General features: G+C 40.5%; 2 protein-coding genes across 3 annotated transcripts in view; one reads left to right on the top strand and one right to left on the bottom strand.

The window, feature by feature from the left end:
- Window positions 1-3,711, top strand: part of ak3 (adenylate kinase 3) — a 14,013-nt gene extending 10,302 nt beyond the window's left edge. The window contains exon 6 of the mRNA XM_033646990.2: window positions 717-3,711. Coding sequence (XP_033502881.1) covers window positions 717-828 — 112 coding nt within the window. The 3' untranslated portion in view covers window positions 829-3,711. The remainder of the gene's footprint in view (window positions 1-716) is intronic.
- cdc37l1 (cell division cycle 37-like 1) lies at window positions 3,191-21,541 on the bottom strand. Of its 2 annotated transcripts, none has more exons than XM_078162034.1 (7): window positions 21,280-21,541; window positions 16,032-16,334; window positions 15,696-15,789; window positions 14,086-14,201; window positions 13,050-13,172; window positions 12,260-12,433; window positions 3,191-10,457 (listed from the first exon to the last, which is right to left on the bottom strand). In XM_078162034.1, exons 2-7 carry the CDS (start codon window positions 16,299-16,301, stop codon window positions 10,341-10,343), a joined length of 894 nt encoding a protein of 297 aa, XP_078018160.1. In that variant the 5' UTR covers window positions 16,302-16,334; window positions 21,280-21,541; the 3' UTR covers window positions 3,191-10,340. The 2 variants fall into 2 exon arrangements, with proteins under 2 accessions (XP_078018160.1, XP_033502281.1); XM_033646390.2 differs by lacking the exon at window positions 21,280-21,541 and adding an exon at window positions 18,380-18,737.

The raw sequence follows: 21,541 nt of genomic DNA, 5'->3' as shown, positions 1-21,541 counted from the left end.
TGCTTAGCTCATGTCCCACTTATTTTTTACCATTATGTTTGAGAGGCTGTTCATCATTTGAAGGAAGTACAGATGGGGAACAGGGGGCAGAGAGTGCTCTCTTTAAGGATGAAAAATGATTTTGATTCCTATTTAACATCTTTTATGTGCTGCATCTTTTATGTGCTGTACAGAATATTTTATGGTATTTAAGTGGAAACAGAAAACTTCCCAACACCTGCTCAGACGCCGCTGTCACATAGACAACCAAATCCTCCGAGCCTGCATGTGGGGCTTTTTTCTTTGCAAGGTAGAGGTTCCACGTTTCCTTTGCTTGTTCCACCATCCACCATTTCTGCTACTGAGAATAGTTACTGCAAAAAACTTACAATGACACTCTAGTAAAGAAAAGAAAAGTGCTGTCCTCTTCCTGTTCTCATTGCTTAATGTTTGACTCACTTCCTTTATTTTGTAAACAGAGCCTTCACTTTCCCGCGAGATGGTACCTGGTGGCTACAGAATAGCATAGTGGAAGGGAGACTTACAGGGAACCAATCTGAATGCAGATGATGTCATTATTACATAGCCATTACGTTGTGCAATCAGCTTTTGCTTCATAACTTTAAGCAAAAAACTCGTCTGTTTCTACTTTCACAAGTGATTAAGAGCTCATACACACATTTTTCTAGATTGTGACTGAAGAAGAACTGATTTCTGTTTGTCTTTTTCCCTTCCAGGAGTAAAGGTGTGCTAGAGACCTTCTCTGGGACAGAAACCAACAAGATCTGGCCACACGTCGAGACGTTCCTCCACAGAAAACTCCCCTCCGTCCAACAGAAAGTCGCATAGGCACGAGAAGGGTTAAAGTTTACTGGCAGAAACCAATCTGTTTGCGACGTCCAATCAGGTGCCACTTTCTGTGAAACAAGAGAAGAGCCATCTGTGTAATGATATATTATGAGGAGCAGGCTCATACAGTTGATGTCAGGAAGCGATAGTTAGACTGCAGATGTTGTTGGGAAAAACTCCACTGTTGCACTGTGTCGATCACGTCTCTGAATTTAGTTTGGCTAAACTCTCAGGATGCTTAAAATCCTTCAAACATTAGTGTTTAGACGTTTCACAGATTGTCTCTTTACTTAATTATGTGCCTTTATAAAGCCAGGAGACGTCAGTGAAACGAAGATCAAGGTCTTTAACAGGACAGTATCAAGGTCACATTCACAAGAAATGTTGCAAGATAGAAATAGTTATGTCAAGTCTTCTCTGGTGAAAGCAAGCAGCTAAAGAGTTGAGTGATGTTTAGGTGTTCTTATTGCAAACATGAGTACTTTTTTCAGTTGATGGCAGCCACACCCAACAAGATGTTTTGAGATAAATTAGAGGCTTTCCTGTTTTCTCTTGCTTTGAAAGCAATAATGCATGTTCATTTTGCCCCCGCACAACAAAGATATAAATAGCTGCCTTATCAGGACTGTTAGTTCAGGGTGACTACAGGTGTAAACAAGGTAAATTTAAGACCTTTTTAAATACAGTAAATATAAAATGTAATATAAATTAGCACCAGCATGGGGATAGTTTAACAAGACAGACTAATTGCGGGATAGAAATGCGAAGAAGGGGCAAAAATAGAGGCATCGCACACATACAGGTGTTGTGTTAAAGTCTGTTACCCAGGCAAATAGAGTTCCCAGGCAAATGTGTCCCTCCCTACTCTGGCATACAGTCTTTGATACAACACTGAATTCTTGCGATGATGTCACTAAAAAAAGTTTAAAGCTACAGTTGGTAACTTTTATATGAATAGCTTTTTGTCATATTTGCGTAAGCTATCCCAGGGGTCAGCGACCTGCAGCTCTTTAGCCCCTCTCCACTGGCTCCCTGTTGGTTTGACAGACAATTATATGGAAATGAATAACCTTTTTTTTAACATTTCCATTTATTTTTGTAGGCTTGAAGTGATTCTTACATTCTTCAGCTGTAAAAATGTGTAGCCTATACACCCATTTAAAAAAAAGTTTTAACATTCCATCAACTAAAATATGCGTCATACATCTGGCCTGGGGCCTTTTCCTCTAAAAACATCACTAGCGATGGCTATGGTAGCCTTGGGTCTTCCTAGCTCGGTTAGCTGTGGATTCAAAATCCAAAAAGGGAAGTCTCAGGGAAAAATAGATAAGATAATAATGCATGGACAAATTTGTTTGCTTTTATCGGCAACGCTGCAAAGTTAAAGTACCAAATAATCAAATATAGCTCACTGCAGAGGAGCCACCTTGTGCTAAAACATATTAATGAATGCTCATTTAGATATTAGTAATGAAAAGTACATTTATTATGAGGCTTAAATATGTTCTGCAGCTCCAGACAGATTTTTTTTTTAGCCGAAAATGGCTTTTTTGATAGTGAAGACTGCCGACCCCTGAGTTATCCCTACATCCTGACGGTAGGACATAAGACAGACAATCTGTAAAGAAATCATGTTCCTCTGCTTCCTCATAGTGCTTCTAAAGGCATTGGCAAGAATCCACTGCGCCTGAATAAATCAACTAATCAGAGCCAAGTAATCTCATAACTGGCAGTCAGTTGCTGCTTGTGAAGTGTGGTCAAACTGTCAAACTAGGCAGCATTGATCAAATGTGAATCAAGATTCTGTCACTGCATTGCCTTTTTCTTTCCTTGAATATGTTCAGAAACATATTTTAGTGTACTGTTTATCTGTGATATGAGAAACTTTGCTCTAGCTTGTGAGTGGTGCTCAGTTTTTGCTTGACTGTTTCCAAAATGGCAGCCGGGTTGCAGTGCATTCTTGCAGGAAGGCCAGGAACTAGAGGCAGAGGAACATGATTTTTTTTTCTCCAAAGATTATTTGTCTCATGTACTACTGTCAGGATATAGTGACAGTTTATCAAATATGAAAGTTATTTTTTATAAAAGTTACCACCTACAGCTTTAAGACTCACCCATTTTTAAATAGTCTTAAACCCAAATCATACTTCCTACTGCTTTTATTGGTAAATGTGTATTTTAAGGACCTGTAGCCACCCTGTTTGTATGCATTAGGTAATTACTAAAGGGATTTGTGCCATGCGCTACACACACATTACTGTAAATTCACTTTTGCACTAAAGTGCCTTTTGCTGCTGTGACAGGCAGCCCAGTGAATGTAGTTTTTAATATGTTTTTATGAACATAAACCACAACCACTCAATTTATTGAACATTTTTAAAGTTTTTATTAAACCATCAGTGTAACACCTTATTTAAACCACCTTAAGTCTTAACAGCCTGTGAAATACGCCATATTATTTCCATTTTAACCAAGCGTTTCATGTGGTGACAAGGTCTTTAAGTGTATACTGATATTTGCCTTTTCAATGCCACTGGACAACTGAGAACCTAATTTTAAAAAATGTATTAACTTAACACATTTAGAGCACAGTTTGTACAGGACTATCATCTTGTTCGATGACATCATGGTATTCAAGGCTGATCAGCAGTTGTGTGTTTTTGCACATAAGTCTTAAGAATGTTAGATCGTGTGATAAGCAACAGAGACACTAACTTGCCTCGCGAATGTACTGTAGATTTATGAGTGAATGTTTCCTGAATTGTACTGTGTGTATGTCTTAAAAACTTGAAAGCAATGCTTAAAAGCACATCTCCTCTTCATAGACAACTTACAACTGTGTCGTGAGTATTTATTAAAAATCACAATAAACTTCTGATAGTAGTTTGTGTCTGTATATTACTGTACACCAGAGTTACACAGCTGGGTAGTCGTTGTTTTGACTGATATTGACAGTAATACATCTGCTGCTAAAACAGACAATTAAACAGAGATTATCTTTTATCTACTCCACACATGCTTCTTCCTTGTGCCTACATTACCCACAATGCAACTCAATCTCATCAAGCCTCAAGCAGCAATGAGAAGTGCGTTAGAGGTCTGTAAACTCAAATTTCCAATCATGTCTCAACCAACCTTTCATAAACTTATCAGATGTTTAACAAAGAGCTGCAGCCGCTGACACCAGACACAAACATGTAGCACTTGTTTTATATTTCAGTTTTCTCACAGCAGCAGCAAGAGAAGCCAAATCTTACAGTAGCTCACTGTGAACGAGAAGTATATCGTTTTCCTAAAGCTCATAGCTTAATGACAGTCTTACACTCACAAATCCTGTGATATCCTTAGATAATTTAGGAAGTTTCGACACCATGGGCACTGGCCACAGGTTTAGGACAACAGCTTAAGCCATACAATATTTTTGCATAGTTGATAAGTCACTGTGGACAAAAAAAGAAAGACAAAGAAGCACATTAAAAGCAATGGATCTTTAGAAATGTGATTGTATATGGTGCTTATCAAAAGTCAAGGTATTAACTACAGTAGATGACGACTGGTACGCCCTTAGTTTGGAGAAGCAGACAGGAGTATCGCCACAGAAGCTAAGCAGTGCACTGCTTTGGACGGTGGCAAGAGTAAAATGTACTTAAGCCACCCAAAAAAACAATCAATAAGTGTTTAAATGTGCCTATATTCAAAGTATTTGTCACTTAGCCTTGCTGTCAGCTTCAGTTCCCATCTATGCTCTCTTCACAGCCAGACTCCATTAAGAAAAACTGTAATTTTACCTCACTGAACACAGGAGCTGCTGGTCTATCACTGCCTCGATTTGTTAGTTTGTTGGTGTAATTGTGAGACTTCTGCTAATCCCAACTAACCGTTTTAAACACCAAAGTCACACAACAACACAAACAAACTATCTGATTGAGGTGGATATAGACAAACAGCTCCTGTGTTCAGCCATGTTAAATTACTGTTTTTCTCATTGGAGTCTGGCATGTAGAGAGCGATAAAGAGAGTGATCGATAATGGCGGTCTGACAGCTAGGTAAAGTGCTGAAAATATTCTAAATATAGCATACACTTAAACTGATATTGATTTTTTTAGGTGGCAATCATGCCTGCTTCTCCATCTGGGGGCATGCTGACCGCCATCTACTGACTATACACTGACTATAAATAGGTACAGCATACAATTCCACTAAAAAATCTGAACTATCCCTTTAAAACCACCACAGCACATTGTTTTAGCGTCCCTGCTTAGAACACATCTGCCTTTGTTTACAGTATTCAAGATACTCGTTATATGTGCACTGCCCCCACACCAGCACTGCAAACATACCACAGAAAATCTGCGAAATAACAGCTGCACTGCAGAATCAACAACGTATCACACAGTGGCTTTAAGTCATAAACACACGTATTGTACTTCAATGCATCGTATGGTGTCTTTAATTCCACAGTCTGCAGTAAGAATCTCACTGATTGTGTCACTCAGCAGATTTTCGCACTGATTTTGGCTGGCTGTTAAATAAAGGAGATTATCATCGTGGGGACCGTTAATTGGAAGCCTGTGAAATCTGGCAAATGCTCCATTGAATTTGATCGACAAAAAAAGTCAGCAAACAGAATACATGAAATAAAACAAAAAATGTCACACGATTCAAAACACAAGCTCGTCTAAAGTCTGCTTGTAACTTAAAATGTACAGAATTCGTGATTAAATTCTAGATGACTGGGAACACAACAAAAAAAAAAGGACAAATTCAAAATACAGTAAGGGGAAGAATAACAAAGTCAAGTGCTTCAAACACTCAACCTTGACCTCTCGGAGAAATATAAAGTGCAGGACACATTCAGATGCAGAGAGTTCCCTTCTGCGAACAAACGGTGAAAGTGTCTGTGGAGCGTTCAGCCCTTTTCCCCTCCCCTCTATACTGGTGCTTTTCATCTCGTTCTCAGATGTAGAGCCAGGAACTGTGAATTTTAACTTCTACAGAGCACTTGTATGAGTAAACTGACAGTTGTGGTTCGGTACAGATGGTGAGAAGCTGGTTGAGAAAAACCAGAGACAATAAATACAGAAAGCCCGTTCAAGCTCTGAGGCTTTGATGGTGTGAATGCCTGATAAAATAGCTGATAAAATAAACATAGGACGAGGAGAAGCATAATTCAGGTGATGAATAATAACCAACCAAACTGACAAACGAGTGTCCTCTTTACACCTTACATTACCATGCCTCTTGCCCCCAGTAACACCTGGCTATGGAATTCACATTTACACTCGACACCCAGATTGTCTTAAATATCCTCATAAAATTGAGCTGACTGTGCCTCTAAAATGTGTGTCAGCATCAAAAGTGCTTTGTCATGTTAATAAACGCTGATCTGTTAAATTGTTTTACATCCTACAAAGCATGCACTGCCGTCTTTAGCTTATTATTTGTCTTTGTCTTGTGTTAAGAAGCTTAAATCAATGAGCAATTGACTATTGCTCCGAAAGGCTGAATTGTTTCTGTCCCAGAGGACAATACGAGCAACCAAGTGAACAATTGCTGTCATCCTCTGTTATTGTACGTGATTTCAACTGATTCTCCAGTAGGCAATGCATTATGTATACTTGGTGGATTCATGTGTGCACAGATACATGAAATCGGAACGTCAAAGATGCATGTCAATGGCAGATGTAAAGGAGGTAGTCGGATTACTTGCGCACTTTAATGGCTACTTTAAGCCTCTCCAGACAACACTAGGAATACTTTTTGTTTTTTAGAGAACCTAAAAGGAGCTGTATATGATATTCAGAGCATCATATAAAAAGAAGATACAGCGGAGTAATGGCGTCCTGAGCAGAGAAAGCTTCTCTGTTCTTTGTTGTCAAAGACGGCCCGGCCGTACATGAATATTAAGAGCATGCGAGTCCCTGCACTGCGCTCAAAGGCCAGTTACCGCAAATAGCGATATCCATAATATCATTGTTGCGGAAGCCTAACGCACACCCTCCAGTCCCCCCCAAGGTTAACACTGTTAGCTCTGTCAGCACTGTTACTTAGAGCTGGGTAACTGTACTTGATATCTTTAAGGTATCGACAACATTATCCAGTACCAAGTAGCACCAAAGCTACTTTTTCTTTACCCAAATCTGCTCACAGCCAATCACTGCAAGCATTCTTCAGTTTAACACAACATGTGATTGGTCCACTACCACAGCAGCTACAACCCATACAGTCTGTAGTGTGATGAAATTAACCGCCGTGTGTTTGACAGAGTGTGCAGTTGAGCGTGCAAAAGTATGGCTATACGACACGGCTGTAGCATCTGGTGGCGTTTTACACAACTGAATGATTCCATTCACCTGATGGGTAGTCGATATAAAGGGTATCAAATGAAGCACTCTGTTTGTACCAGTATCAATGTAAGGGTACTGGTATACCCAGCCCTCTTGTTGCTGTTGTTAGCACTGTTTGCGCTATTAGCACCCTTAGCTGCTAGCTGCCGGCTCAGCCACCTCTGTGCCGAGAGCCATGTGCAGGCAATCCCGGCTTAGACTCTCAATCACAGATGTGCTCTGAATATCGCGTAGAGCTCCTTTAAAATGACTCTTGTGCCATCTTACAAGAAGTACATACATTACATGAACTGTACCACTCCTGAAACTATCACATGCTCTGACCTTTGTATACCTATCAACCTGCTGTTACTGTTCAAAGATAACCATTCATTTTTATTGACTTTAAGCAACAAGAGAGGCAGCTCTTGATGGCCTTTCCAGTAAAACACAGAGTGGTAACAGTAAGGTAATGACACGATAATGTGTGATAAATGCCAATATTTGCACCATACGCTACCATCTTGAAGCATCCCTGTTGTCTGCTCATGTTGGAAAACTCTGAGCCAGCTAACTGAGCTGCCCACACACTGCATTATTAATCCTCTCCTGATAATGAGCCTGAGAGACCTGTGGGTTGTACACAGCTCCATACATCAATCAGTTGTGAGACTGAAAGCTGTAAAAGCCAAGGCCATGTAAAAGCCATGTTTTTTACTCCTAGACTGTAATTTGATTCTGGCCTGATAGGTTATAATGTGTAACTCAACCTGGAACCTCTTTCCAAAGCTTTTCAGTCCAAGTTACTAATGGGAACAAAACTTTTTGAAACAGGTCCAGTATTGAGTGAGACTGCGGAACAGGCTGCGATGTAAACACTTGAACATGTTCACACTCGTCAATTACGTACACTTGAAGTTCTTGTTTTTGCCACTGACAGGCTCAGATTATTCAAAGTGTCCGACAGCACTGTGGAAATGATCCCGACAAAGGCAGACCTTTTTGTTAAAGAGTAAAATCCTTTTTGTTGAACCAGAAAGAGCCCCAAAATCGCTACAGACAAAACCCACCAGACTCCATTTAAATTAACAGTAATTTTAGCGTGTATAGAGGCAGCATATTTTCACATCTAACTGCGTGAATTACGGGTTTAATTCAACCAAACCAGAGTTGGTGATTGTTGAAACAATGAAAAGACAAACCAAGTAGGTTTTTTTGTTATGGTTGACTTTGAATGAAGTGTGTTTTACAACCATAAACTTACTGATTATTTAAAAAAGTTTGGTGGGTTTGGGGATACTGATTTCAGAGCGGTTTCTGGTAAAACAAAAAGGATTTTACTCTTAAACAAAAAGGTCTATCTCTGTAGGGATCCTTTCCATAAGCTGTCAGACACCTAAAGAAATAATTGGAGGCTGTCAGTGGCAAATAAAAAAGCACTTTGAGGCCCAGGTTGCAAAATGCGAGGCCCACCACACTGCTTTTGTTTTTCTTTAACTGAAAGCCACTCATAAAAAAACACTTGCTGCATCTTTTTACTGTTGCCAGGCAACCACCCCATCACGTCCTTACACTAACCTTCCTGGGTAATGAATAAATCTGCCGTCTTTTTTTTTTTCACAGTTATTAGTATCTAGTTCCTAAAATGTTGAGGCAGAGGGTACTTGCTGTAGCTCTAGTTGAAGGTGAGAGGCTGTCAGTAAATAGGTTGTTGGGCACAGGGACACAGAGATCTGTGTGGGTACATGGACCCTAAAAAAGAGGGTGGATTACGAGGAGTACCACCAGTTGGTCCAGGAGCTTCACCTCGATGATGGCTGTTTCCAGGCATATTTTAGGATAAATCGGGGGCAGTTTGACAATCTGTTGTCTATCATCGGGCTGTATAGCTCTGGGTATTCAGCAACCGCTACCACCAGTTTCTCCTCCATTGTTTACCAACTGTAAACTTGTCGTGCTTAGAAAATGGGAAAAACGAAGATGAAAAAGAGATGACGTGGGGCACTTTCCGCTTTTTTAAACTCAAGGAATTCAAAGCGCTCCAGCAAAACACCATGCGCCTAGAGTCCAGAAACGCAAGGTGCGGTGCAACACAAAAACCGTGAGCAAAAAGCTTCATAGTCATTAGAAACAATTACAAAAACGTCGCTAGCTGATAAAACGCTTTCTGTGTGAGCTAAACTTACAGTGTGAAGTGGTTACATTGCAGCCTGCTTTTACTTTACTTTACTTTAATCCCTCAAACACAAAAACATGGAAAAATATGGTCCAGGTTGAAAAGTACTTAAGTTACCCTTTAAATGCTGAAGAAGACACAAACCCAAGTAACCTCAGCTGCATTTGCGCTCTCTGTATTCATTACAGATTCAGACATTAGGCTATAAAACATAGACAAGCTGCTCTTTGCTCATGAGTTTATAGTTTAGCTTTTAGCAACTCAAAGAAAAAATAATAAAAACATGCGAGGCCATGGATGTCTTTAAAAAAAATTCAACAGATCACATCCACCGCACGACCACCGTCTCTCTGTTTACAGTAGTTACTGTATACTGCCACATGATCAGTTAGTTAAATGTTACTTTAAGAAACTTTGCCTTAACAATTGTCAAGCACAGTATAGCAGGCCATCTCGTCTTGTTGGCCATTTCAATAAAATGTTCACCATTAACCAAAATTTGAACCACAAACAGGATACAAAGCCACTGATTTGTCAGTAATGTGTCTTATGATTAATTTCAAGCAGCAATAACGATACTCCTCAGACATCCACCGACCTGAGTCCTACCTCGGGCACTGGATTTGGTACTTTACCGCTCAAACACTTGGTTTAGTATTCGTTGTGTTGTCTGGATTTTGCTTCTGTTTTTCTGGAGAAATAAAAAGAAACAGGCTTGAATGATAAAAGAACTCCATCTGTAAAACCAGCGTTATGGCACAACACATGCATTTAGCTGGCGAGGGACACCACAGGAACCAACTCATCAGTGGCCAACCACAGCGGCATAAAATCAAACACTGAGAAATACGTCATCGGTAAAACATTCTTTCCTGCAGTGTAAGAGACCTATCATGTCTGCTTTTATTCCTGCTCTGCACTGGTGTGTTTCAGCCAGGCCTGCTTAGGTGGCTCCTAAATGGGGAGGCGATGGAGATGGAGGAAATAGCAGAGGCCGATCCTACAATCCCTAGGAGGTCTCCATCATGCGTATATCGTCCGTTTCTGTAGTGTCGTCCTTTGTCCACCTCCCTGAGCTTGTCCACAGTCCAGCCTCTAAACAACGCTTCATAGGATACTCTGCCACCTAGTGGAGAGAGAGGAAGATACGGGGGTCCGATGACAATCAAAAACCATTCACAGGTGAGGATTGTCATGCACATATCAAAATCAAAAACAGATTTAAAAGGAGCTGTAGAAAGACTCTGGGGGATTAACCTACTGTTGCCTTGTTAGTGGATTATGATGGTTATGTAACTGCACTTCTCTGCCTCTTAAACATGTAGTGCCCTAATCTGAGATGAAACTACGACTCTGAACTTGGAATTCTGCACACATCTTGCCATGAAGGAAAACAAATCTGGGAGCTTCTCCTGCAAGCATTCTCCTCCAACCACTCCTCAGAGACTGACTGAGAGTTCAAACGGAGGTGAAGGGGAGCCGCTAGTTGAGGAAAACAGCTCAAATCCAAAAGCAGGACCAGATGAGCCAAGCTGCGCTTTCAACAAGCTGGATCACATTCCTGGGTAGCCATCTTTCCTCTGTGGGAGAAGGGGGGGAGCTTTACGCTTTTCTCTGAGTAGATACTTGGCAGCTCGTCAAGCTTTGGGGCCAACTGAGGGAAGGAGGCCTCATTCCGTCCCCAGTACAAAAGGCTCTCAAGCTACAAAGATCACGTTTAGTAGAAGAGCCTGTGGAATATGCTATTTGGCAACTTTCACACTCTACTTAACCTGAATGCTGAGACAAATAAAAATGTCTTTCATGTATGTTATTACAAACAACTCAGAGGTCAGGAGGGGCATTTGTCACTTATGACACATCTGTCACATGCAACTCCTCTTTCCTTTAAAACGGCGGAGCGGTTAAATTCCACTGATACTTCTAGGAAAAATAATGATGCAGAGAAATGATATCTGGGTGGGGATTTTTTTTGCTATACCTGACCAGCTGACATGATGGTTAGGAAGCAGAGACAAAAACTGAAGGCAAAGGTAAGGATATTATCTAGTGTTTGGACTTGCAAAAGTACGGTACATGCAAACATGCATACACTGCATATTTAAGGGTAAAATAATTTATTCAACCTTGCAATAAATAAATTAGGCAGCACCCAAAAATCCAAGCTAATTTGGCTCAGCAGTTTCAGGTAAGATTTTACCAAATTTGCTTTTCTAGTGATTAAAGTGATGCTAGTTTTAGCTGTGTCTGCATAAAGTGCATATAGCTCAGCACTCAGTGATTCTTCCCTCAATGTGATTTAAAAGATTTCATTTTAAAAAGAAGTTTGAGACACATGGTTTTTTTTAGTAAGGAAAAAGACAACGTCCACTGTGGTGCTGTAAAACAGTGTCAAGGTGTTACTGCAGTGTGATTTATGACGCCTGACAAATGCCATTTATCATCTATTCCTTATCAGCGAGCACATTTGACCGAGTCAGGTAAAAACTAAGAGTTAAGATGTCCTATCAAGTTTCTGTTGTGTGAGAGAGGTCAGGGTTTCAAATTAAGGAAGACAACAAAGGCTGCCTGGTCTCACTGATAACATCGGCAACATGACAAACTGCACGTCCTGGTTTGCAGGTAAAGGAATTTTGGCAGCTGCTGCGGCCACAAGTGTAAACTCAGGTTTTAATAACTCCCATGAATCCTTACCTCATGCATTGTCGTGATGTCATCACATGAAAATACTTTCTTGCATATTTTGTGGCAATCACATAATTAAGAAATAGAATATAGGTGCTGAAGCTTCAATGCCAGCATGCAACTACAGATGACCCTTTTGAGTTCTATATAATCACAGGACTAACATACAATAGCTCAATGGTGCCATCTAACAGCTGTGTGGTGTAACTGCAATAGCCCATGCAAAAGAGAGGGAACACTTACTTGAGGTAAAGAGGCCAGGGCTTCTTTGGGCTCGAGTCTACAGTTTGTGCCAATTTTCTGTTGTTCAATGTTAATAGGTGCATCACTTCTAGACCTGACTGCGTATTCTTTCACTCTGTGTTTGAAGGCCTCGAGCTCTGTATGGAAGACTTCTAGGTAGACGTCTTGTCCTTCCTACACAGCAAGCGAAACAACAGTATTAGGAGAACATGCTGCAACATATCTTAAAAGAAACATCTTTCTGAGGGAGAATTAAAGGCTTACTTGGGTATTTCTTAACCTAGACCCTTTTTTCCCATGTGTTTGTGTCTAAGTGATGAAAGGGAACAACAATTTTTGAAAGTGGTCCGGGATTGAGCAAGAGTCTGGGAGGTTTGCTGACCAGGATTTTGGGTCTGCTTTTGGTTAAACAAAACTGATCTTACCCTTCAACAAATAGGTCTATCTCTGTGGGCTCCTTTCCATAATGTTGTCAGACACTTAAAATAATAATCTGAGCGTGTTAGTGGCAAAAACAAGCAATTATAGTGTAAACCGACAATACCCATTTGCCCATTAACATTATATTGCAGCCTGTTTCGCCGCTGTCAGCAGTAGTGCTCCTGCTCAATACTGGACCAATGTCAAAAATTGTCTCAATTAGTCACTTGGACACAAAAACATTGAAAACAGGGTCCAGGCTAAAAAATTCCAAAGTAAGAAAATCAGTCAGGCAAAGAGCCTTGAACATGCCCCTGTATACAGCTGAATGAAATTCACACACAGTATTAACTGGATGCTCATGTCTTACTTTGGCTTTGTGGAAGAACTGTCTGAAACAGCCTCGAGGATCCTGCTGAGAGTTCGAGGCCATCTCCAAGATGAACTGCATGACTACAGCTTGGTGTGCCACCTGCTCCATCAGCGCTTCTTTCTGCAGGACAATACACAGTTTTTAAAGTCATGTCTCAGATTACTTCTTCTATCTATGTAATTACTGAATTCTAATAGCATAGCAAGTGTGTTTACAGCTACTGAGTGATATAAACTCACTGGGACATCACTGCAAATGTTATTTGTCAGCATCTCACTAAAAATGACAGCACAATGGTAAAATCTGGACTTCCAAAATCTTTATATTCTGTGACACTGCATTAGTTTAAAACTGGTTTTGACAATTACAACCTACATATGGGACTAACAAAGCAGAAGAGGCCATTAATTTATTTGGAAACTAATCCTCTGAGCTGGCATTAAAGGAAAGAGGAACAGCTAAACATATCTGACACCTGAGTACCAAAGACCAATTTCAATAACCAAAAAAGTAGCCAAAATTGGTGACCAAAGAGAATGTTTAATGATGGATGAACTGTATTTAGCTTCAGTTACATGGTCCTGTTTTTTTTTTGTTTTTTTTCGCATGCTGCCTCACTGTCACAGCTTACTGGGACGCTTAAATAGGACAAAACCATCATTAGTTATTAGCAACATCTGTGCTTTTCCTACTATGACAGGTCATAATCTCTCACCATGCTGATTACACTGCTGTGAAAATAACCTAAGTCTAAGCTAAACTATCCACAAATGTTCTCTCAGTGTCTGCAAATGTCACTGCACATGCTCAGGCATGTGGCTCCCTGTTTACACTGCTTTTCTAGTTTGACGAGCTGAGAGGAACCAAACTGGCCATCATTCATCACGATGCAGCAATATGCCACCTGCTGCAACAAGATGGCTTTTATGCCACAGAGGCATAAACTATATCCGGCTGTAATGACACAGACTATGAGGTTTTGTTAGTAATAAAAAGATAGAATAACACCAGCCTGATTCTTTCAGTACATTACCCCTTCTTGTTGTAGTCTCATGCACCACAGAATTAAGTAATTGGCCGTTTCCTCGCAGATGAGCTGAGGCCTCTCTGCAAGGAACCGCTGACTGTCGTCCCATCTATGCAACATACCTGACAAGCGGATACAAAGCAGTTCATGTTATCTGAAGACATGAAAATCACCTGAGAGTAAGAATTGTTGTGTCTTGTTACCTTAGAATGAGCCAAATGACCAACGTAGTTAGCAGCCCTTCCACAATGAGCCAAACAGTGGCAGAAAATGCTGATTTTTTTAACGTGAGACTGCTTTATTCTGTTTTTGTTTTGTTTTTGTTTGTTTTTTAAGCACCAGCACATTTTTTTTGCAGAAGAGACCTCTGTGGACAACTCAGCTCCCAGTAAAAACCATGAACACTGAGGGGAGGCTACAGGGGAGGTCAAACTTGGCACACTGGAGAAGTTTCAGCTGGTTGCAATCTGCAATCCTCACTGCTAGAGTCCACTAAATCCTACACACTGCTCCTTTAAAACACTGCCAAAAAAAACCTCCTGTTTTGTGAGAATGTTACTTAACTAGGTGTCAGCAATATTCTATCAAACAAGAGTATGAAAGTTTTGCATCTTTAGGCAGTTAAGCTCAAATAGTACGGTTAATCTTTTTACCTTTAACCTACAATTGGAACACCTATTAAAAAGTTAGTAATCAGTGCCTGCTTATTTGTGGTAACATCAGAAACAATCCAGCACTTCTTCTTCCACACGAAAAGCCCGTACATGTAGCCCATATATTACATTTGTCCACATAATTTTTCAAAGCAGTCTGTATGTTTTAAGACTGATTTCCTTCCCTAAACTACAGACACTTTATGCTTATGGACACTTTTTTGAGAGAGGCAATTCAACATAATGACTCTACAGTTTTTGTGAAAGTCACACTGATGGTATGGTAAAAGCTGAGAGTACGACTGGGCCGACTCTCACTTTAAGATTGAAGAAAAAAAAGGCCCCAGCTGCTTGTATTTCTTTCAACCAATCACAATCGTTCTGGGCGGTGCCACAGCAACGGTGCGCTTGCAAAAATATTGCTGGGGGGAAACAGGTTTTGGTGTAACCCGCCCACAAAAATAGCGCCTACAGGATGTGAACCATGGCAGAAAAATGGCTACATCCCCGCAAGATCCAACACCGCAAAAGTTAGTAAAGGACATGTTGAAAACTGCTACACAACCGGAGGTGGTAGGGCGGGACTTCAGCGGGTGGCTCGTTCCGCCCAATGAGAGGCTGATCTATGCAGCGAACTTCCGCCCACTCAGACTACTCTATAACTAACAAGGGTCAGGGGTTTGTTGAAAACTGTAGGGGACCTGCATTCTTCTACCACAGTCGGGTTTAAAGTATGAAGAAGAAATTCCCGCATAAAACTTAATCGTTTATTTATGCACATGACAACTAAATATGATCTATAACATTAAAACTAGAGAAGAAGCCTTGTCTTAACATGCAACAATATTAAAGCAACAAGTTGAGTAGCTAAATTATGACATTTTATTTAACTTTACTAACTTACCATTAGTCTGAGGACAGGACAGTTCTTATTAGAAACTTCAGATATGGCGCCTCACTTACCAAAATGCCTGAGCTCTTGGTCATATTTCTGGAGAAACGTCTTGCATTTGTCCTGCTCCATTTCCACAGGTTGACTTTGGACATTAATGATACTCTGGAATAGAGAGAAAACATTAACCTACTGCTGATAACTTTATTATATGGTCAGTAGACATTAGGTACACACAGTCAAATAAGAATAAGATAATGTTAACAGACATCAACACAATATAATTTGACTTTTGGAATATTTCAGTCATAACAGAGGGTCAGACATCAGTCATGATTTTGTTTGCTTTTAATTTTCCACCACAATAGCTCACTTAATTAAGTAAAAAAGCCAAAGTGTTTGCTTACCTTATCAAAAACGTCCCAACTTCCGACAGCTCCGAGCACAGGACTGCGGCTGGGTCCCTGACTTCCCAGCATGCTCTCCTTGCGGCGCCACTCCTCCTCAATGTGCGTGAGTTCGGTGGGGCAGGCCAGAGTCCGCGCACGTTCCTGCTCCAGGGACTCGGAGCTGTGGACACCTAGGGAGCATAGCTGGTCCTGGGCCTCAGCCAGCCTCCAGCTGGAGACGATGGAGGCCTTCACACAGCGCTGCTGGCTCTGGCACAATGACGCCATGGGACAATCACAATGGTGCAATGATGATGACGACTGGTGTGAGGTGCGATGGAAGAAAAAGAGATGAGGACATGAGAGAATGGCAAGATACTGTCAGAGACTCAAGTCAAATAACAGTAAATCTTCAACATACATATTTATTACATACATATAACCCTTTGTACAAATTGGAGCATCATACATTTCCTGTCTAGCTACTCCAGTGTTTGGTACATCTCAAAAATTACCTGCTGCTTTCTATTTCCTCCTCCACAGGGCCATGATGGCGAAAGCACTTTGGTGTTAAAGGCCTTTTCGCACCTACCTTGATCGCTCCAGACTTTGACTTTTCAGTTTGATCCGAACCCAAATTACAGGTGTGAAACCTCCCCTGGACCACAGTGAGGACCAAACAGCCGAACATTGGTCTGACAAAAAGAGGTGGTCTCAGTCTGGCTCAAACTGAACCATGGTTCGGTTTGTTTTGGATGATTCCGACTTTCGGACCAAATACAAGTGACAAGTATAGTGTAATGCGTCAGTGTATGGCGTGTGTGGATAAGCGACAAAGAGAGTGGTGGTGACTGCGTTCAAAGCAGACAAGTGTTGGTTTCAGAGCAAAAGGGAAATTAGCAGTTCCGCTGTCAAGTAGTAGTACATGTCCAATGTAGGTTTCAGTTTGTCAATGAATATAACAATGCTTTTTCAGCAAATGGGAAGAGGAGGAAATGGCTTTATAAAGAGTCCATTGAAAAAAAAATCTCAAAACTCCTAATATTTTTCAATTATTTTCCAAGAGGATGAGAAAGAGGGGATCTACAAATCAATCACTGTCAAGTATTGGGAGACACAGCTCATGTAGGTGATGACCAAAGGAATCAGTTATGTCATGTATAGTTGAATAGTTTAGTTTACTTAATTGCAATGTGAAACCAAAACAAACCAGACCAGACCAAATGTATACAGTGTAACAAAAACAAGAATCTTCTCTTAGATTTTCAGGTGTGAAAAGGCCCTAAATTTAGACTGATGGAAAGTTGACACTACTCTGCCTGAGAGCCTAAGGATGCTCTCCTTTGCAAAGGGGGCAAAGGGTCTAAACTTTATTAGCAGAGTGTGCACATCTTGGAAGTTAATTAAAACATTTACACATTGGGCATATGCAAGAATTCTGTGGTAATGTACTATCATTTGTTTCTACACTGTCTGTCAACACCAAATTTTGATTGAACATGCAAAAGCACCCACAAAGTGGGGTCCCATTAGCAACACCCCCCTTAGTTTCTCTTTTTTCCTCCCCAAGTTTTCTATATGGTCTGAATACATATTTTCCCACAGGATGACTTGAGTCAACAGCTGACACCTATAATCTGCCCCCTCACTCTCTATCACACACAAAATGAAAGCCATTGGTTCATGAGCTCCCATTGGCACAGGGTGGGGCAGAGAGGGCTAAAAATAAAGGCGTGTTTCTATTTTGTTTATGGATGCCAAAACAATTGAATCCCTGTTCTAGCCAACGCAGACAGCAGACAGCTGTCAGTGTCTGAGAATATCGAGGGAGGACCTGGGGGAAAAGCGAAAGTGAGCTGCTGCTCCATGTCTTGTTGTGGCCTGTTATCTCACCATACCACATATGGATGATCACTTTGAGGCGCTGATTTCAGCCATGTCCTGACAGGCTGATGACACAGCAAGTGATCTATTTTTTATAGTAACAACGCCTTAAATTAGACTATCTATGTTAACTCGATGAAAGCTGGAAGTTTACATGAGGCACTGAATGCAGCATGCAGCCTGTACACTGTGGTTGTGCACCATGAGTTACTGGCTAAACATGATAGTTAACTTAGCTAGCTAGCTAATAAAATAATGACAACAGAAGGTGGACACTGGGCACCAGAGTTTAAGTTTAGTTAGAAACACACACGAGCCCATGCGTTGCTGTGGAAGTTGCCATGAACTCACTTCACTGATCCCCAAACAGGTTTAACGTTAGCTAGTTAGCATGCCTCTAATTCCGTTAGGTTACCTCAGCGATGCCAAGGAAGCTAAAGCTACATGTTCCGCCAACAAACCAACCGCTATGAGCTAATTACCTGCTGGTGAGGATAAACACCGCTGAAGCCGTTAGCTGCTGAAGCTGGGTCACTGCTAGACTCTTCATCGCTGTACACTGGAGCTCCGTTACCCAGCCACTCCATCACTGCTACGCAACTAGCCTGCTAGCTCCGCTGCTATGGGGTCCGCTAGCTAATGCTAGCTGTGTCTTGGGGACCACAAACAGTTTGCTGTGTGTGGTTAGCTGTCTGTCAGAGTTATGTATAAGCTAATCACCGGTCTGAGAAGTCAGCAGAGCCGACTGGGGGATAGGAGGCACCGCGGCTGTAAATAACGCTGGCTACAACAACAACAACAACAGTCACTGCTCCAAGGAACCCGGCTGCGACTGTTTAAGAGGTGACGCTCAGAGCACGTGGAAACACGTTGACCACGTGACACGCTGACGCCTGTCACTAAAATTAAATACTGACAGCTCTACTTTTTTCTCGACGTTTCAGCTAATTACTAGAGCTCAAAGGAGAAGTCGATTAATCGATTGATAGAAAATTAACTAACTGATAACTAATTAACTAATACAAAAAAGTATTTTAATAACTTTTAAACACTTTTATTGCAAAAAGGCCAAACAATTTGAGGATTTGTTTTTATTTATTATACATTATTGCATGAGTAGCCTCCTAATATACGTTAAACAGCCACAGGAGCCATTTTTATGGATTGATTACTTACTTTTAATACTTGATATAGCTCTGACTTCGTGATACAGGTTTGAAACTCTTTCTTTGCTTCTTTTAAAATCTTACTTGATGTTATGATTTATAGTTTCACAACTCTATGATTTTATGAATCAGTTAATCTTTGTTTTAAACTGTTTTAAATGTCCTTTTTTATTGAATTGCCTTGTCTGTTTTATGTTCATCCTGTCTATTTTCATGTGAAGCACACAGGGCTTATACTACCTTACAGTGTGTCAGAGGATAGTGAGGACAGCAGAGAGGATCATGGGAGTGTCGCTACCCTCTGTCCAGGTACTTTTTCAGAGCCGATGCAAGAACAGGCCTCTGAGCATCATCAGGGATCCTTCACACCCTCTCCCAGACACTTTGAACTGCTGCCATCAAGCAAATCTAGGACCATAGACTGCTTAACAGCTTCCTCACACAGGATGTTAGGATGCTAAGCAGTTAAACTGGACTTTATGCACCTTTTACATACTACACAGCACTGCACATGGTCACTTTAAATGCCAAATGCCAATTGTCACTTTTTTTTAAAATGATCACTGCTGATGTGTGATGTGTGAGTGTCATACTGGACTTTAAGTTTTTGCTTGATAGTTAGGGTTTTATGTCTATTTTATGATATTAGTATTTAATAATTTAGTGTTGGAGTGACCCCCCCCCCCCCCCCCCCCCCCCCCCGCAAACACTGTTTCATTTTACCTGCATTACTGTTGTATGTTTGGTAAGATGACAATTAAAGCCTAACTTGATTTGATTTGATTTGAGAATAAACTTGAATTGATGACACATGTCAGAAATTCACTTAAGAAAATGCTGCATTACCTCTGTTTGGTGTCTCAGGTCTCAGAGACCTCAGCTGTGAAACATGTTTAGATATAAAGGATTTCATATGCTCTGTAACTGTGATTGCTGTTGGCAGTCTGGTGTTGACTTTTTACGCAGCACGGCCCTTTCCCAAATCCCAAATAAGTCTTTGTGGATTTATATTATTAGAGTTGCAAAAAAACTGGCACATTTGTCCATGAATGACTTCATCATATGTCGATGGATACATGAGGATTTTGTGTACTGTCTATATCTGTATGTTGCTATGTGTATATCTATATTTCTGTGTACTGGCAGTGAAAATAATTTCCCTCTGGGACAGTAAATCATTTATTTAAATGAAACATCGCCTTATTTGGTTTAATAACAATTTTGCAAGGTCATATCTACAGAACTAATTATATTATTAGTGTTATTATTGTCATTATTTAAATAATAATAATAATAAATTACTTTATTTCAAACTAAAAAATAAAATAAAACAAACAAGACAAAGCTAACAGTGTCCGAAAAGGAGTAGGTAGAAGTAACACCTATATAACCCTACCCCTTTCTTACATTTCTTCTTTTAACTCATGTATTATATCAAGAAAACAGTGTTAGAAAATAAATATGCACTCCTCTAACACACCCATTCCTCATCTATATATCTGCCAAAACATCTTTTTGTATAGTTTTTTTTAAATTGATTTAAATTTGTGCTTTGTTTCATCTCAACAAGCAGTCCACTCCACAAGTCCACTTCAAACACTGAAATACACAGACTCATCTGAGTTGTATGAACACATTGTTTTTTTAAATTAAATTCTCCTCTTCATAATAATATAATAAGTTTTTTTGGGTTCTGTCATCTCCACACCTTCTGTTTTTCATTGAGTGATAGCCAGGAGGGGGCGATATTGCTCCATTTACAGATGGTCCATATGCCTTTAACACCATCTGAATCAAATACAGGGCCACTATCAGTTGAATTTGCCAAGTAAGTGCACACATAGAAGGAATTTGACTGTTTAATGTTACTCTCAGTGTACTTGCACAGAAATAGACATACAGCTAAAAATATAAACATTTGATTACTTTGTGCAGATATAAATATGTATATAAAAATATATCTCTGTATGAGAAAACAACATAATGCAATTTTTAGACAGACAATAGTGCAAAGGATGCTGGAATTAATATTGCAACAGGTTGCTGTATGCATTAAGTACATGTATACAGTGAATCAGTGCACAGCAGCAGCACCACCCTCATTCCTGTGTTATTAGCTGGTGCACTTCCACGTTAACTCTCTCCCTGCTGCTCATGTTTGTTTTGTTTACAGAAAGTGAGTCATTCAATGCTGCTAAATAACCAGATAACCTCACCACTACTCTCCCTCTCTTTCTCTCCTGCGAAGGAGCCAGGCTTCCTGCTCTTAGTTCCCAGAGTTCCCGGCTGCTGGCAGTAGAATGCTGGGAATATCCGGAGAGGAAGGGGAAGTGACATCACAGCGGTGACCTTCCGTGCCAGGCCATATCACCTGGTGCTGGCTGGAGGAGAGCAACCAAACACGCACAAACACACACACACACACACACACACACACGTATACACACACAGTTCACCAGAAGCACATACTTCTCTTGT

The sequence above is a fragment of the Epinephelus lanceolatus genome, chromosome 19 (genome assembly GCF_041903045.1).
Source record: "Epinephelus lanceolatus isolate andai-2023 chromosome 19, ASM4190304v1, whole genome shotgun sequence".
NCBI lineage: Eukaryota > Metazoa > Chordata > Actinopteri > Perciformes > Serranidae > Epinephelus > Epinephelus lanceolatus.
Note: the sequence above shows the minus strand (reverse complement) of the source record. Positions and strands in the feature narration are given on the sequence as shown.